This window comes from Accipiter gentilis, chromosome 25, assembly GCF_929443795.1.
Source record: "Accipiter gentilis chromosome 25, bAccGen1.1, whole genome shotgun sequence".
In the NCBI taxonomy this organism is placed as follows: Eukaryota; Metazoa; Chordata; class Aves; order Accipitriformes; family Accipitridae; genus Astur; species Astur gentilis.
Window position 1 is genome coordinate 20337729 of NC_064904.1, and position 20843 is coordinate 20358571.

The 20843-nt window shown below is 60.7% G+C and overlaps 2 protein-coding genes across 13 annotated transcripts in view; one reads left to right on the plus strand and one right to left on the minus strand.

Moving 5' to 3' along the window:
* Positions 1 to 285: 285 nt before the first annotated feature.
* ABHD12B (abhydrolase domain containing 12B) lies at positions 286 to 5697 on the minus strand. Its single transcript, XM_049828970.1, has 13 exons — positions 5588 to 5697; positions 4129 to 4256; positions 3588 to 3690; positions 3355 to 3474; positions 3037 to 3067; positions 2828 to 2873; positions 2604 to 2733; positions 2320 to 2360; positions 1949 to 2028; positions 1762 to 1844; positions 1076 to 1154; positions 805 to 929; positions 286 to 424 (listed from the first exon to the last, which is right to left on the minus strand). Exons 1-13 carry the CDS (start codon positions 5692 to 5694, stop codon positions 403 to 405), a joined length of 1095 nt encoding a protein of 364 aa, XP_049684927.1. The 5' UTR covers positions 5695 to 5697; the 3' UTR covers positions 286 to 402.
* A 5331-nt stretch (positions 5698 to 11028) lies between these two features.
* Positions 11029 to 20843, plus strand: part of NIN (ninein) — a 65573-nt gene continuing 55758 nt past the window's right edge. For 7 of the 12 annotated variants that reach the window (XR_007509627.1, XM_049829001.1, XM_049829008.1 and 4 more), the window contains exons 1-2: positions 14039 to 14229; positions 17327 to 17530. Coding sequence is in view for 11 of the 12 variants with exons in the window: in XM_049829001.1 (XP_049684958.1) it covers positions 17348 to 17530 (183 nt within the window). In the remaining variant the exon portion in view is untranslated. Of the gene's footprint in view, positions 11050 to 11234; positions 11291 to 14038; positions 14230 to 14325; positions 14442 to 15572; positions 15618 to 17326; positions 17531 to 20843 lie in introns of those variants that run through there. The other 5 variants (XM_049829003.1, XM_049829005.1, XM_049829012.1 and 2 more) reach the window with 5 other exon arrangements.

Genomic DNA, 20843 nt, shown 5'->3' on the forward strand with positions numbered 1-20843 from the left:
AGGGGCGAGCTGGTGGGGGTCGGCCAGGGATGGGGTGAGCAGCACAGCTGGCCACAGCTGTCTGAGCCCTTGCAGGTGATGCTGAAGCAGGACTTGGGGTGCAGCTCTTGCCAGTCAGTGCCAGGGGGGTTAAGGGGTGTTTGCGGTCAGGTCCCTGTACCTCTACCACTGCCCCATATGATGCTCCCGGTTACGGCTCGCGTGGTCCTGTCCCAGGCGCAGCACCCAGATCACGGCACTATCTCCATCCCCTGAGTAACAACCCTGCATCCTCAAGGCAGTGGGTGAATTTTAAAGTTTCTCAGTAGTTTTTATTACGTACAGCAGTAAGTTCAGTGCAACGAGGGGTTCCTGGTGTGGGTTTGAGGGAGTGCTTGTGGTTGCTGCACGCAGCGGCTGGCATCACTTAATGTTCAAGAAGTCTCTGCAACAAGACGGAATAAACCTTACGATGTATCACTGACCGTCCGGTGCTGCTTGAGAGCCTGATTTCTGATCCCTGGATGCGGGTCTGAGCTGGGCTTAGAGCAAAGCTACATCTCTGCACCCAGGGCAAAAAGGAGGTGGGGGCTGTCCCCAGGGCCACCTCCCCGTGACACTGGGGCTGAGGACAGGCTTAGGGCAGCGAGGAGTGACTGGAACACAAAAATTGATGCCAGCAAGCACCGTAGGGAGGGGAAGGAAAGGAGGAGGAGGAAGGCAGCTGCATGGTTGCAGCAGGGGAGGATGCACCCCTGGCAGAAGAGGCCAAGGCTCATTCTATGCCCCCCCCCCCCGCCTCTATTTCTGCAAAACAGCACTTACTTCACCAGGGCGGGCAGCTCCGGGTTGAAGGAGATGTAGTCATGGCCCAGGCCCAGCTTTTTGGGAAAACTAATGAACTTCACCTTGGTTTTGTCCTTGTAGGCGCTGCGTGCCATCTCGAAGAGCTGCCGTGGGGTGGGAGCGTGGTTAGCAGCATGCATGGGGGACCCCAACCCTCCCTCCCGGCACCCTGGGGCCAGCCCCCCCCAAAACCAGTCTAACCAGCGCCCACCCGGGTTAAAGCCCACGCGAAGGCAATGGTGGTCCCCACCTGGCGGCCCAGGTGCGGAGGCAGCACGGTATCATCTTCTGCGTGCAGGATGAGGAGCGGGCAGGCCAGCACCTTCACGCTGTGGGCGGCAAGCACGGGGCTGAGGAGTCACCCCCGCAGCCGACAGACCCGTGGGAGCCTCCCTGGGTGCTGCTAAAACTCCCACAGCAACCCTGACCCCCCCACACACGATTACACCCCCCCCACGGTGGCATTGCCTTTCAGAGCCATCCCAGCCCATCGCTGGCTAAGGGCAGCTGAACTGCCCCAGGGTGATGCCCACGCTGCTTGTCCCGCCACGGCAGCACCCAAATAACCTTAAAGCCACAACACAGGGCGCTCAGGCTTCAAAAACACCCGTGAACCAGGTGGCTTTTAGCAAAGGCACCCACAAACGCAGAGGGGCAAGGACCCCCCCCAGCTGCCAGAGCGGGTGTGGGACTCAAGCGCGTAGTGCTCAAAAAAAAAAAAAAAAGGCTGTTGGCTTGTGGACTTTGCTCAATAGTAATATTTGATATCTGAAGTTATGCAAATAAAAAGCCACTTCTAAAACATGAGTAAGCCGGGCAAACACAAACGAGAGTCCAGGGATTGCACGGTGTGACATGTCCAACCCCACACACCCCACCCCAGCCAGGTGGTCCCAGCATCAGCCCCGTGGGGACAGGGCTTCTCTGGGCACTCACTTCTCATCGCTGCGGAAGAACAGGTCAGCCAGGGCTAGCGAGTCCAGGATGAGGTACTCGAAACCCGGGAACTGGCGGTAGAGCTGCCAGGGAGAGAATTTGGGGAGGGGGGGGAGGTGCTAAGTCATGGCTTTGATTGCTGCACGGGTGGTCGGGGGTCCCCACGGGGCAGAGAGCCCGGGCTCACCGTGGAGATGGGGACGTGGGTGGCCGCCTCGCGGATATTGGTATAGGATGACTCCAGGACTACGGCATCAACCTGGACACCTGAAGGCAGAGCGGGGAGAGAGCGGGCATGGCTATGGGGGGGTCGTTCTCACCCCGGGGCCGCTGCCACGCTCCCATCCCAGGCAGCAGCCACGAGGCCAACGTGCCCCCATCTGCTAAGGAGGAGGGGGACAGCCGCTTGTCCCCACGGCAGGGACCGAGCCTGATGCTTGAGCAGAGAGTGATGGGGCTCCCCAGCTCCTCTGTGGCCCCCAAAATCCAGCCAGGGATGTGCAGAGCCCCCGGGGGGGACACACCGCGCGGGGCTAACCCGGCCACGCTGGCCCTTACCTCTCTCTTCCTGAAGTTTCCTTGCCGCATTCGTGGCAATCCTGCGAGAAGAGAGGTGACAGTGAGGGGGAGCAGCCACGACACCCCGGCGGGGTGCAGAGCACCCCTCAGACCCCCCCCTTGCCTGCTGGGTTTGGCTTTGCAGGTGCATCCACCAAGGAGCTGCTCCAAGCCCTTGGTCCATCCCTGCGTGGCACCGGTCTGGCAGCAGTGTCACAGCCCGGGGACCGGCTGTGGGGTCCGGCATCAGCCCGCACCCACGGGGTGTCCCCCCCTGCACCTACCCCGTCCCCAAGGAGTGTCCCCAGAAGAGGATGCTGCTGTTCCCGCTCCGTGCTTTGGCCCAGTCGTAGAGTGCCAGGACGTCCGTGGTGAAGCCGCTCTCCGTGGGGTGCCCGCTGGAGTCCCCATAGCCTGTGGGGGGACACGGCTCAGTGTCACGACCCTGGGGGCACAGGGACCGGCTCTGGGGGGGGGTCACTCCGTGAGAGGGACGGGGTGACTTTACCTCTGTAGTCGAGAGCCAGGATGTGGAAGTCAGCAGCCCCCATCGTCTGTCAGAGGAGTGGCGTTATGTCCCGGGGCAGGGGGGGGAATGCACCCCCAGGACCCCCAGCGTGGCCGGGTTCGCTCTGCCCAGGGTCCCTCTTGGGTCCCCGGAGCCAGCGTGAGCCTTACTCCCAGCAGGTCCCAGTCCCCCCACAGGGGACCACTTACCTTCAAGAACTGGACGCGGTGGCTCGCAGCCCTGATGGGGAAAATGAGGTTAAAGCTTGGGGAGGGACCGGGGTGACTTCTTCCCAGGAGAGAGCTGGATGCTCTGGGGCAGGTGGGTTTTGACATTTCCCTTTAACTCAAACGGACTTTCTTCCACTTATGGGGTCAGAAACCACCGCAGCAGCCCCAGCCCTGCGGCACCGCCGGCTGCTGCACCGAGTTTGCCAGTTCTCACCCCACGCAGAGACACTGTGCGACGCACCCCGTCCTCCCCCCGGGGAGGGTCCCAGCCCCGCAGCGGTGCTCAGGGGTACTCGCCTGGTCCCCCCATTGCCGTGCAGGTAGATGATCACGGGGTGAGCGTCGGCAAGTGCCTCCTCGTACCAGCTCTGGTCCTTACCCAGCGCCTCGGCCCCTCTGCTGCCTGGCACCGTGTGCCTGGGGGGGTGCCAGAAAGGGGTTAGCATGGGGGGGCTTCACCCAGTTTAGCCAGGACGCTGGCGTAACCATGCGGCCGTGCCCACCCGGGACGCCGGGGCTGCCCCGCTCACCAGATGCCGACCGTGACGCCCGGCTCGGTGGTGAGGTACAGGCTGATGGTGTTGTTCAGCAGCAGCTCCGGCCGCCGTAGGTCCGCAAAGAAGGGGAATGCCACTGATGGAGAAATCACAGCCGTCACATGAGCAACCCAGGAACCCTCATACCCAGCTGCTTTTATCCATTTTTCCAAAGCAACATGCTATTTTTTTTGAAATTATTTGTCTGGAAGCCAAGGGCCATGCTATGGCCAGCTTTCCCACCCAGGGATCCCACCCGACTTCTAGCCCCGTTGACGCTGTGCGTGCCCAGATGTGTTGCAACTTCGGGCAGCAAACAGGGTCGGCGGCACCGCGTTATTACCGCTTGCAAAACACGAGGCGCCAACGGGAAAGGTCCCTCCGTGCCTCCTCTGCAAGCCCATGGCAAGGGAGGGGGGGTTGGATGGGTGCTGTCCCCGTGACACCCAATGTTTTGGGGACCCCCTCCCAGCCTCCTGCTTGCTGAATCCCTTGGGGGGGACTTTCCCGGTTGGGACAGCCTCAGGGCACTCACATAAGTTCAGGAAGACGAATTTGGTAAGCATGACTGGGAAGAGGCGGACGAGAAAGGGCACGGAGATGTAGATGAGGAGCAGGTCCAGGAGGAGGGTGCGCAGCCGGGGGCACCAGGCCAGCCAGCCCCTGCAAGGCAGACACCCCGTTAGCACATCCCCTCCCACCCCAAGGGCTTTGGGGCTCATTGGAACAGGGTCCCCATTCCCAACCCCAGTTGTGATGGTTGGATACAGCGGCTCTTCTCCCGCAAGGGCCTGAAGCCGCCGTTTGTGCCCCCTCCGGGACCGGGAACTGGTTCCCCACACCGGGGTTGTGTTTGGCTTTTGGAGATGGAGCCGAGGTGTCGGAGCAGTCCCACTGGGACACGGCGTCGGGAGAGGCCACGATCCTCTCCCCTGCAGCCTCCCACGGGATGCCAGCAGGCAGGAAGGGCAGGGCATCTGCAGGCTGATGGCGCTGGGCGATGGCGAAACTAGTCTGGGTGCCGGGAGATTTAGGGAAAAGGTTTCTGACAGGCGTCCAAGCACAGCTCGTTCCCTGCCAGCAGGCACCCGGGGTCACCGTTGCTCCTGCAGAAGCGGATTTATTCCACTGCCTGCCCTGGGAAGTGCTGCAAGACGCTAAGAAAGGCTTGCAAAAAAGGGTGCCAGGGCAAGGTGGGCACAGGCATCCCTCCAGGGAGGGTGCAGGGTGGCATGAGCCACGCTGGAGCAACGGGGAGCTCCCCAAATCCCAGTCACCCTCTGAGACTTTGGTCCGGGCCGTCCCGCTGTATGCCATGAGCAACGGGCCAGCAATGTCCTCACAGTCACTGCAGTTAATTAGTAGGTGCTGCTCTTGGTCTACACCTAATATTCAAGCGCTGGGGCGAGCGCTCGCACCCGCTCTTGCACAATACCCGCTGCAGATGAGCACCCATGGGTCCGGACCAGGGGGACGTACCCACCAAAGGGCACCTTTGACGGCTGGCACGGCCAACGGGCCACCGCGTGGCTTCACGGGGACGGCAAGGTGACACGGGGACACGCGGTCACGGCATGGAATCATATGGCCACGGTATAGGATCACGGCCGCGGCAGGGGGACGCGGGGACGCGGCCGTGGTACAGGATCACGGCTGTGGCAGGCTGGCACAGCCGTGGCCATGGGGGGGGACATACAAACACACGAGGTCACGGCCCCAGCAAGGTGACAAGGCCACGGCGTGGGGACACGGGAGCACGGCCACGGCGTGGGGACAGACCTACGGCACGGGGGAAACAGCGGTGGCGCGGCAGGGAAGGCGGCCGGAGGACACAGCACGGAAACCCGGCGGAGAAACACCGCACGGGGATCGGCGACCCGGTCCCGGGGAGCGCAGCTCGGCTTTACCCCGGCCCCGACTCTCAGCCGGGGCTCCCGGCAGCGCCTCCCCGCGGCCGGTCCGAGCTGCCCGCACCGCGGCGGCGGGGTACTCACCGCTCCTGTCGGGTCGCGCCGGTCCTGCCCTCCGCCCGGCCGTTCTCACCGTCCCCACCGCCGTCCCCGTCGCCGCCGCCATCGCCCCGCTCCCCCCGCCGCCGCATCCCTCCCGCCGACTGCCCGCGCCGCCGGCCCCGGCCCCGCCCCGCTCCTCCAGGCCCCGCCCCTCTCCTCCAGGCCCCGCCCCGCTCCTCCAGCCCAAAGCCCCTCGCTGCCGCTCACTTTGCCAGCAGGCCACGCCCTCCGAGCCGAGCCACGCCCTCTCCCCGCCCCTTTGAGCCGCGGGGGCGGGGCGGGGCCGCCCACGTGATGCTGCCGCGCCATCCCCGGGATCTCGGGGCGGGGGGGGCGGAATCCCGGTGGGGCCGTAGTTCGGTAACCCCGAGAGGGAACCGGGGGTCAGCGGTATGGGGATAGGCCGGGAAAATCAGTCTTGCCATGGCAAGGAGCGCCCAGGGAAAGCTTCCAGGTTTTAAAAAAAAAAAAAATTAAAAAAATTTAAAAAAAAAAAAAAATTAAAAAAAATTAAAAAAAGGTTTTAAACCAAACCTGGGCTCCCTTGGCTTCAGCTGGAAGGGCAGAAACCTGCCGCTGGTTCCCCTCCCAGCTGCTCCTCCCGCCTGCAGCTCTGCCAGGCTGAGTCAGCCGGAACTTTTCAGGCTGAAACTTTCCACCAGGAAAGAACCAGCCGTGTTTTACCAATATTCCTCGTGAAACTCTGCCTGGACGGGGGCACGCACGGCTGGGCCATCGCCTCCGCCACCGTGCCTGCCGATGGGGCCCGCAACCGAGCAGACATCATTAAATACACCATGGGAGGGCCTGGGAGCAAATCTTTTCTGCAGAGGAGCAGCCGGCCCACGCTGGCGTTTCAAGCTGCTTTTATTTCACCCACCCTCCGAAGCAAGACCTGCCCGGCTTTTCCTGAGTCCCCAGCACAAACCAGGCTGCTCCTGGGATTTTAGGGCCAGGCAAGTTGGGACGTGACGGTGGGACGAGCTGCTGGGACGGGGCACAGCTGGGTACGTGGCCCTGCACCCCTCTAGCACCCCGTGGTGGGTGTCTGGCGAGGGGACGACTCGTGTGCGGCTACGTGAATCGGTGTGGTTTATGCGGACGCAAATCTGCTCCGGGCCCCGAATATAAATTCAAAGACAAACAGGTCCGGTCAAACCGGGACTACCGGGACCGTGGGCAAGCGGGTGTGTGTTCCCCATCCGCAGATGTTGCAATGAGGTGGCACAAGCCAGCCATAAGCTGCTTTTGCCGTGCCGCCGCGGCAGGACAGCAGAAGCGACCGGCGGATCTGGCTGGTTTTTCCACGCTAGAGCTTTTTCCTTCCACCCCCAAGGTTTTTTTCCCAGTTCCCAGTGGGTGCTGGGGCTGCAGCCGGGACACACGGCAGCGCGTTGCCACGAAGATGATGGGAGAGATGGTCCCCGGTGCCTCCGCTTCGCTGCCCGCAAGAGGTTTATTCGGCAGCGAGAGCTCGAGGGGATCGGCACGGAGTTACGGCAGATGCTTCGGCACCGGGATGGAGCAGCCGCGCCGATGCTTTGTGCAACAAGGAACTGGTGCAGCAAAAGTAGCAAATATGAGGGTCTCCTGGGCTGGAGGGGAAATCCTGCAACCGAAAGGGTGTGCAGGATCAGGCCCGAGCAGCGGTGGCGGAAATGCGACTTGTGCAATGGGGCCTGGACGTGCGATGGCAGCAACGAGCCGCAACCGAGGAGGCGCGACACCGCTGCTGCTTAGCACGGCTCGCCATTGTTTTAGGCAAAAAAAAAAAAAAAAAAAAAAATCAAAGTTTGGGCTTATTTCATTCCAAACTACTCCCCGCACCAGCTGTAAGACGGGGAAGTTTCCGGCTGGTTTTTCCTACGGCGTCTTTCCCTAAATGCCCCCTTTGTTTATTTTTTGCTGATGGTTTCATAGCTTTTTTGGCTAATTACTTTTGCTGTTTTGTGGCCCTTGCTTTTCGCTGGTCTGAAGGGAGGCTGGGGTGAAGGGTGTCTCACCCAGCAGGAGGAGACCCCCAGAAGGCAGGAACAGCTTTCGGCTCTCCCCCAACTCCCCAGGCCGCGGCCGGACATTTCCTCGCCCCAGCAGAACAAAGCACCCCATTGTGCAGGGAAAAATGGGAAGGGAAGCATGACGGGGCAGCGAGAACCATGCCGGCAGGGTGTTTTTGCAGGGATCGGGTGCCCACGGCCTCACAGAGGGGTCACCCACTGCCTGCGCAGGCGTCCCCGGCCGCTGACCCCCTTTTCGGGTGGCTCCGTGCCAGCTCCGGAGCCCGGCCACGGCGCTGGGTGCATCCCGGCCATGGGAGGCAGCTCACGTCCAGCAGTCCTGGATTTTCCCACATGCCCCTTTTTTTTTTCAGTTTGGTTTTTTGGGGTTTTTTTTGGTTTTTTTTTTGGTGTGTGTCGTGCGTGATGGCGTGGGCGAGCGGAGGTTTCCTTCCGCTGAGCTCGCTCGGAAAGCTCTCGCGGGCTCAGCTGCTTGCTGGAAGGGGACTCCAAAAATAGGCTGTCGGGGTCCGTGTCTGGCAGGGCTCCGTGGCTTCTAGAAATAACACTTTCCTCCTGTGGGAAAAGGGGGGAAAAAATAAAATCAGGATGCCATTGCTAACAACCGCTCCTAAAAATGAGTCGGGAATTTGTGCTGCGGCGATACGGCTGGGGGGGTCCGCGTGTCCCCGTGGGCTTGGCTGGGGACACGGGGACACCGAGCGTGCCGCCTGTCCCCATCGCCCGGGCGGCTGCACGCATGCAAACGCGCCGAGTCGCTTTGTTGGGTGACGGTGGAGATTTTGGGGGGCTGTCGCTTGGATTAGCGAGGCACCGGTGCTGTCGCGGCGAGGAGGAGGGTGAGGGGGGATAAAGGTCCTGGCACTCGCCGGGCTCGCAAGAAAACAAAGCGCCAGATGGTTTCAACTTCGACATAATACGTGGTGAAAAAGTGAACGGGGGCTGAAAAAGCAAATGCGGAAAGAGAGAGAGAAAGAAAAGAAAGAACAACCCTCAGCGAGTGTCAGAGCAGAAGAAAGCATCAGAGAAAAATGGCAAATGTTAAAAACCAAAACAAAAAGCCCTCCCTCCGGCACAAAGCCGTGGCTGCTAACATCTGTCCAGCAAAGCCTCTCGCCAAGGCCCCCTTCCCTCTAAAGTCACTTTTCCTCGCCTCCGTCGTTGCGGGGACACGGCCCCGTCCCTGGTCTGGGCTTTGCCAAGCGGGTTCAGCAGAGCTGCTGCCCCAGCAGCTGCAGCGGGCTAAATATTTTATTACGCTTTTTAGCTCACGTGGGGCATCCCCGTCGCAGCCGGTGGGACCGCGTGGCAAACCAGCCCGTATCTCCTGCCGTGGGATCTCGTGGGGTTTTAAGCTTGGTTTCCTATCGAAGCAAGGCTTATGCAACCCGCTGCGCGTCCTTGCATCTGGCTGCGAGGCTTGTGTTTCCCTCGCTCCTCCCCCATAAATATTTTGAACTTTCAGTCCAATTTCAGGGCCGCCTTAAAAAGGGGAAGAGGACTTAAAAGTTATTAACGTCCCCGGCGTTTTCGAAAAAAAAAAAAAAAAGCAGCAAAATAAGCCCATGCGATTGTGCGAGAGCAGAACGCGGTGCGAGCTGAACCCCTTATTAGCCACCAGAGAATCCACAAGCCACAACCCTCGGGGATTGCCGGCTCCCTGCCACTCAGCCTGTGCCTGCTGGCGCTGAGCAGGAGCGTGGGCGGCCGATGGCTCCAGCCTCTAATGAGATTTAAGTAAGGGTTTGAGTTCTGCTGGTGCCCGTGGATGGTGCGTCAGCACCCCGGAGCCCCCCACCCGCCACCCGCCACGGGATGGCTTATGGGGCTGATCCCCGGTTGTGCCCCCCCCCAAAAAAAAAAAAACAAGCGGGGGGCACGGGTGGGTCAGTGTGTTGAGCCACCGTGGGTGCTGGGGTGAGTGGAGGGGCTGGGTGCCACGTGGCGCTGCGTGGCCCCCCCATCACGGTGACCCAAAGAGACCCTGGGGGGGGGGGGGGGGGGATGCCGACCCTACAGGCTCGGGGTGGTGGGGAGCTGGGGTGCCATGTCCCCAGGTCGGGGGACAATGGGGTGACATGGTGCCGTGACCTTCAGGCATGGGGCAGCCCGGGTGATGTGCCGGTGGTTTTTTGGGCCAAGGAGGAGCTGCAGGGCCGTGTCACCAGGGGTGCAGCATAGTGGTGAGCCGGGGTGATGCCACCCTGGGGTGCGGGATGACGAGAACCGAGGTGATGCCACTTGGGGTGCAAGACAGTGGGGAGACGGGGTGATGCCACCCTGAGGACAGCACAGTGGCAAGATGGGGTGATGCCACCCTGGGGTGCGGGATGACAAGAACCGAGGTGATGCCACGCTGGGGTGCAGCACAGTGGCAAGACGGGGTGATGCCACCCTGGGGTGCGGGATGATGAGAACCACGGTGATGTCACCCTGGGGTGCAGGATGATGAGAACCAAGGTGATGCCAACCTGGGGTGCAGGCCAGCAGGGACCAGGGTGGTGCCACCCTGGGGGTGCAAGACAGTGGGGAGCCGGGGTGATGCCACCCCGAGGGCAGCACAGTGGCAAGACGGGGTGATGCCACCCTGGGGTGCAGGATGACGAGAACCGGGGTGATGCCACCCTGGCGTGCAGGCCAGCAAGGAGTTGGGGTGATGCCACCCTGGGGTGCAGCACAGTGGCAAGACGGGGTGATGCCACCCTGGGGGTGCAGAATGACAAGAACTGGGGTGATGCCACCCTGGGGTGCAGGATGACAAGAACCGAGGTGATGCCACCTGGGGTGCAGCACAGTGGCAAGACGGGGTGATGCCACCCTGGGGGTGCAGAATGACAAGAACTGGGGTGATGCCACCCTGGGGTGCAGGATGACAAGAACCGAGGTGATGCCACCTGGGGTGCAGCACAGTGGCAAGACGGGGTGATGCCACCCTGGGGGTGCAGAATGACAAGAACCGAGGTGATGCCACCCTGGGGTGCAGACCAGCGAGGACCCGGGGTGACGTCACCCGGGATGCAGGCCAGCGGGGAGCCGGGGGTGACGTCATCTGGGAGGGGGGGGGCAGGATGACGACAACCGCCGCGATGCCACCCCGGCGGTGCCACCCTGGGGTGCGGGACAGTGCTGGGGGGGGGGGGGGGGGGGGGGGTGGGGTGGACGGACACCCCCCGCAGCGATCCCCCTCGCTGCCGACCGCCGCTTCTGATACCGGGGGGCGGAGGGGGGTCCCGGGCGGTGCCAGCGGGGCCCCCCCCCCCCCCCCCCGCCGCACAAAGGCCCCGCCGCCGGTCTCCCCCGCCCCGGGGCCGTCCCGTTCCCCCGGGGGCCGCCCCCGAGCCTCGGCCCAATAAACGCCGCCGCATTTGAACGCGGCACCTCCTCCGGTTCCCCCCATTTCGCAAACGTTCGGCTCCGCCGCGCCGGGTGAGCCCGGGGAAAAGAACGGGGGGGGGGGACCGGGAAGGGGGTGGCCGAGCACCGCCGAGGGGGTTACCGGACCCCCGAGGCGGCGGCGGGGGGGCGGGGGGGGAGACACGGCCCCGGCCACCGCCGGTCCCTCCTCCGCGGGCGGTACCGGGGCGCAGCCCGCCCCTTCCCGGCGCGGCCGAGCCGCGTGTGCGGGGCTGCGGGCCGGGGACGGCGGGGAAGGGGAGCAACGGGCGAGGTGGGTGTACTGGGAAAAGGGGAGGGGGGGGCCGGAGAGGAAGGGGATGCTGGGGACGGGGTGCTGTAGTCGGGGGGGGGTGTCACGCAAAAGCCCTCCCCCCCCCCCCGGTCGCCGGTGGTGGCCTTTAGGCTGATGGCACCGGTGGTGGTGGTCGGGGGGCAACCGGGAGCTGCTCGTCCTCCTGTCAAGGGGATCCCGTGCTGTGGCGCAGCCCCCTTCCCGGAGAGATGCTCCAAGCATCCTCCAAACGTGGCGGGTGGGAGCGGGGTCTGTTCCCGGGTGGAGTTGAGAAAGCAGCAGGCTGTGGCTGGAGGAATTAATAACGGCGGTTGTTTTGTCATCGGCGAAGCCTTCGCCGTCACCAGGACGGCAGACGGCATCTGCCGTCTGGTCGCAAACCGTGGGGGCCCGTCAACTCTGGCGCATCCGGATAAGGATGGGGCTGAGGCCGTGAGCCAGGAAAACCCCAAATCTCTGAGCCAGGAAAACCCCAAATCTCTGAGCCAGGAGAACCCAAATCCGCAGCCCGGGAGGGTGACCCACTGACAAGCTTGGTGTCAGTTTGGGCGAGCGCGTTTATCCTGCCCGTCGTTCTCCTTCGCTCGCCGAAGCGGGGGCGACGGCGTGAAGCTCGCCCCGCGGTCCCCGCATCGCGACGGATGCGCGGCGTTATCGCCGTGATTCAGCACGGCCCGGGTTTATCGGAGCCGGAGCAGGGTTGAGCTCCGCGGGAATTACCGAATCCCTTATTTCCCGGCGCGCGAGGCGTCGTTGGATAAATTGCCGGCTCGCTTTGTTTACTTCTGAAATAATCAGCTTTGTGCCTATACCTTGGGCTTTATCGCACCCAGGGCTCCCCGAGTTATTGCAGTGCAACTCCAGCCCGATTTGCAAAATCAAAACAGATGGGCGCTTTGTTTTTCCTTATTGAAGGGAAGGCTGCTTATTGAAAGGCCCCTATTACAATGCAAATACCGGGGTGGCGTGAATATTCAAAACACTGCGCTTCTTTTGAAGCTCTTTACATAAATTTATAGCGCTTTATATGCCATCGCTGCTTTGCTAATCTGGAGTGGAGCTTGGTTAACAGAATTTCTTTTCTCTGCCAACTTTGGAGGGTTTGGCCGTGTTTTGGGGAGCACGGTGCGAGGTGGCATTGAGGTGCAAAGCAGCCAGCGCCGGGCTGCAAAAATTATGACCGTGCTCAATGGGGAGGAGGAACCGCCAGCTGTAAAGCTGACTTTGGTGGTGACCCTTGAAGAGCCGGGCACGCTGTCGAGTGATTTACCGATATTTGGGTGCTTCATTGTCTGTTGGGGCTTTTTTTTTTTAACCCCTTTCCTTTGGTTTCTTGGCGTGACCTTCTGTGGAGCCGCTGCTCCCCACGAGGGGACGGGGTGTTGCAGGGTGGGCTGAGCTCAGAAAATCGCCCTGACGCAGGCAGCGGCGTGGGGGTTTGGGGATATATGCGGTGAATCATGGCAGCTTAGCCACAGCTGCGATGGATGAGCTGGTTCATTAGGGGAAGGAGATAATGAGTTAGATGAGACAACCCTAGCTCTGGCTTTCCAGCAAGGGCTCGAGGGTCTGGTTTCAGTGGCTGCTGGGCATCTCGTCATAAACCCCATCATTAAAAACTGGGGTCTTGGTGGGTTTTGCCAGCTATGTTCACATCGTCCCGGTTGTCCCAAGCAAAGAGGGAAGGGCAAGTTGCTTTTAACCTGCCCACGCGTGGTCTTGCTCTTCAGCGTGGGGCGGACGCTACGGAACGATTACGTCTCGGGGAGAGGGTGCTTGTGTTTTGGAGGTGGCCACGTGCTGCCGCTCCGCTTACTGCTAATTGCCGGGCCTTCGTTTGAGTCGAGGCAATCAAGACTAGTGCCGAAAGCAACATTTTCCTTGCTGTCCCTTGAAGGAGATGACTTGCTTGAGGTCGCCCCCGCCTTCTGCGGGGGGCTGCTTGGGATGGAGGCGGTGTATCCCGTAGCTCCGGAGAGGGGCGATCGGTGATACAGCCCACGGGGGCATCCGGGCAGAGCATCCCTGAAACCTCCGTGTTGCGCCACTGCACAGCAGCGAGCGTGCTGTTTGCGTTAATACTGTTTTGCACCAAAAAAAAAAAAGGCGTTGCGCTAAGTGTAGTTTTTACTCGGCGCCGTTGATTGACCAGGTAATCTGTGTCTTCCTTAGTTCCAGGCTAAAGCTTGGAGGTTGATATTGATTCCAGGCACTTGATATGCAAAGCGGTAATTACTGTTTAAGCCTATATTGTTTGAGTTAAATTTAGCTGAGAATTTAGTCGTATCAGGCCTCTACATTGTGCGCTGTGAAGGTTATCTGGCTCTCAGGAGGGGGTGGATTTAAAGGAAGGAAAGAAACGCCGGTGAAAACTTCCTCTTCTCATGATCCCCGAGTGCTTTGCTTCCCGGGACTTCTTATAGGGAGAAGAGAAATAAAGAATAATGCGGTTATGAATCCAAGTAGTTCTCCTAAACCTGCACCTCTCTGCACCGTCTGCTCAAGCCGGGCATTTTGGGGGTCTTAACAGGACACAGAAGGCCAGCTATAAATCTGAAGAAAGTGATGCCCTATGCGGGGAACAGCCCCTCTCCTCCTCGCAGGGGACCGGGGAGCCCCCGCTCAGCTGCTGCCTGCCCACCCCTATTATCCTGCCGGCTCTGGGCCGCCCTCCTGCATCTCAGCTGCTGGCCCATCTGGAGCGGAGATGAAAGGCTGGAGTTTAATTCGGGCTTTGTGTGCCTCTTGTGTTCCCCCACTCCCTCCCCTCTTAGCCCTTTCTCTGCTGCCAGTCTCCCATCCCCGATCCCGCACGGCAGCTCCGGCGTGCCGGTGCCTGTGCACGCTGCGGATCTGATGCCGTTGACCTCATTATTTTGACTGCTGGGTGATGCCAGGCAGCCTCGCGAGCTCATCAGGTAGGAGGGTTGGGGTTTGGTTTTTTTTTTTTTTTTTTTTTCCTCCCCTCCTTTCTTGAAGAGCTGCTGAATAATTCAGCCGGGAGTAGGCATCTTGGGTCACCTTGCGCAGCCGGCTGCGTGCCGGAGCCGGCTTCCTAAGATGGAGGTTGCATGGGATGCGTGCGGGATCGCCTCGCTGCCGGCTGCTCGCCGTCGTTGACTGACTGCAGGTAGGCGAAGAGCGTTGCCCTTCTTTCTTTATTTCTGATGCCTTTTTTTGCTGGAAAGCATGAAATCCCCCTCCCCTGGGCTGCGCAGGTGTGGCTGGGCCATGCCAAGCTGGTGAGGAGCCCAGTGAGCTCCGACCATCCCTTGCCGTGGGGACATGCGAGGCTGCCCTTGCCAAAAACTCACCTGGGCTGTAGGGCAGGTCTGGCCCCAGGCAGGGACCGTGGACCTGACGCTCTTCTCCTTTGGGGATCGTATTTTTCTGGCTGGTTTTATGGGCTCCCCAGTGCCTCCTCCCTCAGCCCATCCAGACTCATCCGGGGTAAGTTTTTGGGGCTGTCTGGTGGTACGCCACCGAGAGGGGGTGACCCCAATGCTCCGGCAGCATGGGTGCTCGGGGACACGTTGGGAGGTAGCGTTTAGCTCTCCGTGCTGTCTAACTGGGGGAACTGGTTCTGGCGGTGTGGAATTAAAGTCGGGTGTTGGAAAGGTCTCTGGGGGCAGGAGGTGGCTGACCCTGAAGATAAGAGACTCAAAAACGCCTGGAAAACTCCAGGGTTCGGAGTCACCTCTGCTGCAGGCTCGGCTGTGAGTTTTGGGGCTGCCGGGGTATACGGCCGGGGCGGTCAGGGCTCTCCGCTGTCGATCCCCACGCGTGCTGAACCGCGGGTGGAGAAACGGGGTTGTCGGCGTGAGGACGGAGACTAGTTTGCTGCCTTCCTTCTGTTTGCGGGCACCTGAGTTTTTGGGTGCCGTACTCCTCCTCTGCACCCTGGGTTGGATGCAAACGCGTCTGCACCCTCGCTCCTCCCCGCAGCGCTTGGGTGCTTTGCTAAAGCAGCTCAAGAAGCATCTGGGGTGGGAGTGGGGAGGGGGAAACCAGGAGACACCGAGGGTGTGAGGCTCAGGTAGAGGGATGGGGAGGGATTGCGTCCATTCCGGAGGTTTGGCGATGCTGCCGTCCTCGCCCACGTCAGTGCGGGAGGAAGGACAGCCAGGCTGGGCTATTTCGGTGCCGTGGACCTTGCGTGCCGCTTGGCACCAGCCCCACATCCCTCAGCAGGCGCGGGAGCCCGATGCTGCTCTGTATTGGCATCTGCTCCCGCAGCCGGCAAAATCAAGGACACGGCTGCTGCAGTGTCCGCCCCGGGGATTTCCCCAGTTATCCATTCCCATCAGTGGGACAGGCTTTTCCGATTGCCCCTCTGCCACGGGACGCTTGCGCGAGCTCGTGCGGTGGCTTCGCGATGCTCTCGAAGATCGGCGTGTTCCTCGAGGCTGCGGTGGCGGGCAGGGGGGTAAAATTGGGCTGCACCCTGCAGTCAGGGCAGCTCTGCTTGTTTTGGGATGTCCGTGAGCACGGCCGGCGACGCGGGCGGCCGCAGGCTGCGGGAACCCCGCGATGCTGAGAGGGAATTGGGGAGGTGACTGCTCCATAGCAAAGCTGGACAGCGAGGGGGTTGGGATAGGACCCCGCTTTGGGAAATCTGGCTGAGAAAAACCTACAGCAGCACGGGCAAAACAAAATTTACCCGGAGACCTGGCTGGCGCGTGGGCGATGGTTTGAGGCTGGCTGAGCGTTCTTGGGGATGTGTCTTTGGGCCACCAGGTCCCTGCGGTGCTCGCTGCCCTTCGGTGTGCCCCGGTGATGACAGCCGCGGTGCCTATCGTGCCCCCCCCCCCCCCCAGGGTGGTGGCATGTCCACCCCGCGGTGGCCGTGCATGCCGAGGCTGTGTCGTGGCAGTGGGTTATGCTTCTGCCCCCAGCCAGCAGGGAGCCCCGCAGCCGGGCTGGATAAACGGATGCCAGCCAAATCCTTCGTTTTGGACAGGAAATTTCCCTCCCCAAAACAGTTCCTGGGGCTGCAATGCCCTGGTTAGTGATGGGATGAGACAGATGAAAAATTGTTGACTTGGAGGAGAGGATGAAACCCTTGGGTGAGTGGTGGAGAAACCGCTTGGGCTTTGTTTGCTGGTGCGGGAGACCAGATATGTTTCAGCTGTCTCCACGCCGGGGTCATTTCTGCTCCGGGGCTGGGTTTGCTGCCACCCTAGCAGTGTCCCCTGTCAAACACTTCTCTGCCTTCAGACAGGGTTTGAGCCGAAGTACCTAAAGAAGAGCAGCCCAGTGAATGCCATGGGACCGGGCAGTGACCCAGCGGGGACGTGTCCTCCCCAGGCGCACGGCACCGTGTGGCTTTGTGCTGGAAAGCAGAGACGCTGCACGCTGGCATCAACAGGGCTGATGGCACGTTGGGGTTCCCTGCGCCCGGGCCAGCATAAAAAGCAGCATATTTGGCTCAGTGATGTGTTTTATGTTCGTGGAGGGGGGTGTACACCGTGGCTGGCTGGCCTGAAGTGTTTGGGGTGCAGGAGGAGGCAGCGGTTGGGATCTCCTGCCCTCCCCTTGGCAGGCAGAGCCCCATGCTTTGCTCCCTGCTGCCGGTGAGCTTTTACTGCCGGGATTGTTGTTTATCTCCTCGCTCAGGCAGATAAAGCATCACTTGCAACACCTGGGAACTAGCAGAGCTCAAGGGAACAATTTTCCCCCGCAGCACCTCAGCTGCTCCAGCTGAGCCAAATATGCGGCTCGTGGAGCCAGTGAGAGGTGGCAGGTAGGGATGTGCAACCTGGGGCTGTCCTCACCTGGAGGGTTTGGCTCTGCAGGCTTTTTTTTCCCCCCTTGCTTTTTCTGCTGTGCGACTTCTGCCTTCACGCGGTGGGATGGAAGAGGCTGGAGGGGTGGTAGGGCACCAGATTGACTTAATGCGAACAAAAACTGCGGCAATCGGCCTCGCGGGCTGCCCCTGAACCAGCCCTTGGGTTTTTTTTTGCCTTTGCATGCCGTGCTGCGGTCGATGCTCACCGGCCCCGTCTCTCCCCGCAGGTGAGCGTGGCAGGCTATGGGATGGATGAAGCTGAGCAGGACCAGTATGAAGCTCGCCTCAAGGAGCTCTTCGACAGCTTCGACAGCACGGGCACGGGGTCCCTGGGGCAGGAGGAGCTCACCGACCTCTGCCATGTGCTGCACCTGGAGGAGGTGGCCCCGGCACTGCAGCAGACCCTTCTCCAAGGCAACGTCCTAGGCAGGGTAAGGCTGGGGCGATGGGGGGGGTGGGTCCGGGGCTTGGGAGCAAGGCAGCACCAGGCACTGCTCCTGTGCACATGGGAAGAAGCTGAGAGTCTGTAATTTGTGAATATCCAACATCCCCGAGGCTCTGGGGCTGCAGGACTTGCGGTGTCTGTTGTTCTGTTGAGCAGGGTGGGCGCAGGGCGGCTTCCGAGAGGGGGATTAGTGATAACTGGCAAGGAAACTGCTCGCTGGTATGTCTTCCCTGACTGGAGGCAGTCTGAAACTCTCAGAAACCCCCACCTAAAGATTAGCCTCGTGTGCTGGCGTTGCACTGATGCCGGCTGCGGTTTTTTTTCCCCTTGTCCGAGGCTAGACCAAGTGCCGGGTCCCTGCCGTCCCTGCACCCACGCTGGTGCTCAGCCAAGCGTGTTCTGGCTCACACAGCACATGTGCCCCCCAGCACCGGTTAAATGCTGCTTTTGGCCTGGGTCATCTCCCCAAACCAGCTCACCGGGTGCTTGCGCAAACTCTGCGGCGCTTGAGATGCGATGGGGACCTAAAGCCAGGGCTTGAGCCTGTGATTTGCACTGACTTAAGCTGTACTTAAAGCGGTGGGGTCGCATGCAGTCAGGCACGTTTCTCTGAAGCAGAGAATATTGTCCAACGCCAGCAGTCGCTGGCTGAACCCACTTTGTCCACGTTACCTGGTGGTGGTGTCCACACGCAGCTGCGGTTATCACAGACCCACCTGGGATATGCTTTTGGGGACAAATGGCTCCTTCCTTCTGCGGGGCTGCAGCAGGAGGGAAGCTGTGGCCGGTGAGCACAACATGCTTTCCAAAGCGATTTTTCAGTTGTGGTTGGACCTTTATAGAGTTAAATGCCAGGGTGTCGAGCAGAAGCTGCTCGCCCTTGGGGGGACCTCTGTGTTCAGTGTGGATGTCCTTGTGCTCCTGCATTACCTCCTTCCCAGCGCGCTGTGCTCGCAGTGCGTTGGATGCTTCCCTCAATATCACCCTGAAATCCCATCACTGCTTATTAAAATCAGAAAACGCAGAGCAGGGCAGCCAGGGCTCTCGATAGACGTGAGCTAAGCAGCCACGCTGACTCCGATTTCCTATCAAATGGCAGCTTTCACAAAACAAAATAATTCCTTTAACGAACAAAGCCTCCTCTTCCTCGCCTGCCCTGGGGCCGTAGCTTTTCTGCTGACGGCAAGTGGTGCCGGAGCATGGATGGATCCAGACGGAGGTTTCTGACCTTCGGAGTTGCAGCGTGGCTTTTGCTTGAGCACTGGAGACTTTCCGTGCTCTGACTTGAGCTTCCACTGCTCGGGTGCTGTTATCCGGCTTTGCCGTTTGTAGGATGGTGGCATAGAGGGCAAGGAAGAACAGTACTAAATATGTGGTTGTCACAGCTGGTCAGGGCTAAAGCAACAGTGCTCGTCCCTGTGGGTGGAAAGCAAAGATAAATGCAGTAAACGCTCAGCCCAACAGCACCGAAAAGCCCCAGCGAAAGCGTCCCGAGTGCTGGGTGACGCTCGCCCCGTCCCAGGCGGGAGCTCTATCCCCGCAAGCTGTCCCTGGGCGTTCCAAGGAGCGTTTTTATTTTATTTCCCCTCTTTGTCTTTGGGGACGGTTCTCGCTCGCGACCCGCGACTTGCAGGAGACAAAGATTATTCTGACATTCGTTTCCTCCCATCTCCCCAGCATTTGCGCTTGTTAGCAGCAGCAATGGCCCATGTCTAAGCGCGAGCCTGATTTAATAGCTATCGAATCCTCCGGGTTTCCTAGGGAGCTCGTCGGGAGAATAACAGCAAACATGTTGCTCCCCGAGCGCAGGCTTCTTGCACCTGCCCTGCCGGCTCCTTGCCGCAGATGGTTCCTCTTGGCGGTGGGAGCAGCCTTTGTTTGTCCGCGCTTCCAGAGACCGGGTTTTATGGGAGGGCACTGGGGGGGGGGGACACGGACACACGACGGTTTTGTCCGCCGAGGGGCAACCCGGCGGGGCCACGTGCTTGCTTTTGTGCCGGGGGCTCTGCTCTGGGGATGAATGCACCGCGATGGTTGGACCGGGAGCGGAGCTGGCATCCCGGCGCGGGGCTGGACGCGCTGCGTCCCCCCGCTCCGTGCGATGCTTTGGGAATTAATGGGTACGTGCTATCTGCGGGGTCCGGCGAGGGTGTGTAAATCCCACCCGGGTTGGCAGCAGAGCCAAACCATCCCAGAACCGCTTTCCTCACGGGATTGCGTGCGGAGGCGACGCTCGCAGCGATTCCTGGGATTCCTCGGGAAAAGCTGTTTCCTCGGACCCCTCGCGCTTGACTGTGGGACCGAGAGGATGCGTGCAGGAGTTGCCCTTCTCCTCCGGCCTCCGAGAGAACGGCGCCTGTTAATTAGCAGCTAACGCGGAGTGGCGTCTCGGGTACCGCGGTTATATGATTTGCAGGGAGGGGGGTAAGTCGGGCACCCCCGGACCTTGTGCAAGGAGTTTGTGGCCGTCCTCAAGCGGGGACGGGGAGTTCAGGTTTCACCTTGCCCCTCCGCGATTGCATTAGCGAGCCCGCAGCAAGGACACCGCGGCGTGGGGTTTCACTCGTCAGCTCCCTTCAATGCTTTGGCTGGTGACCTCTTGCAAATATACTCCCTCTGAGCCCGCTGTGACGCCGCTGCCCTCAATTCGCGGTGGCTTTTTGCATGCCGGGCAGGAGACTTGGGCGCAAGATTGACCTGTTCCTATGTCTTCCCTACCTGACATTTCCCTCTGCAAACTTCTGGCTGCCTCTGCTGGTGGGTGTTTGCAAGCAGGGACAGGGCTTTGAGAAAAGGACTTTGCTTGAAGATGAAGGAGAGGGAGCTGGAAGGAGCCACCGATGCTGGTTTGCCCCCGAGAGACCGGGGCTGCAGTCTGCTGCTTTGCATTGCAGGGACAAATAGCGAGAAGCAGCAGGTAGCTTGGCACGTGCACGCTCTCTTTTTAGTGCTAATAAGTCACGGCTTCATAGGAAACTTGCTTTAAAGCAGGTGTCAAGATTTCTCAAAGGTGCCGGGGTTGCTCAGCAGCCGGCAGCTTGCTTGGTCCCTGATTACCGTGGGGAAGCTGGGCTGGGCTTGCTCTGCCTGCGTTGGCATATTAGTCTTGTTTGCCTCTGATTTATGTGTTCTGGGAAAATTCTCCTCACCAGGGACTTAACAAGTCCCCAGCACTGTGCAGAACCCTGGTCTCGCTGTGGGGTTTGCAGGGACACGTGTCCTGACCCTGATCCACACCTCTGGGTGGGCACGAACGCACACCGTGCCGTTGCCTCCCAAACTCGGCTGGGTTCGGGCTG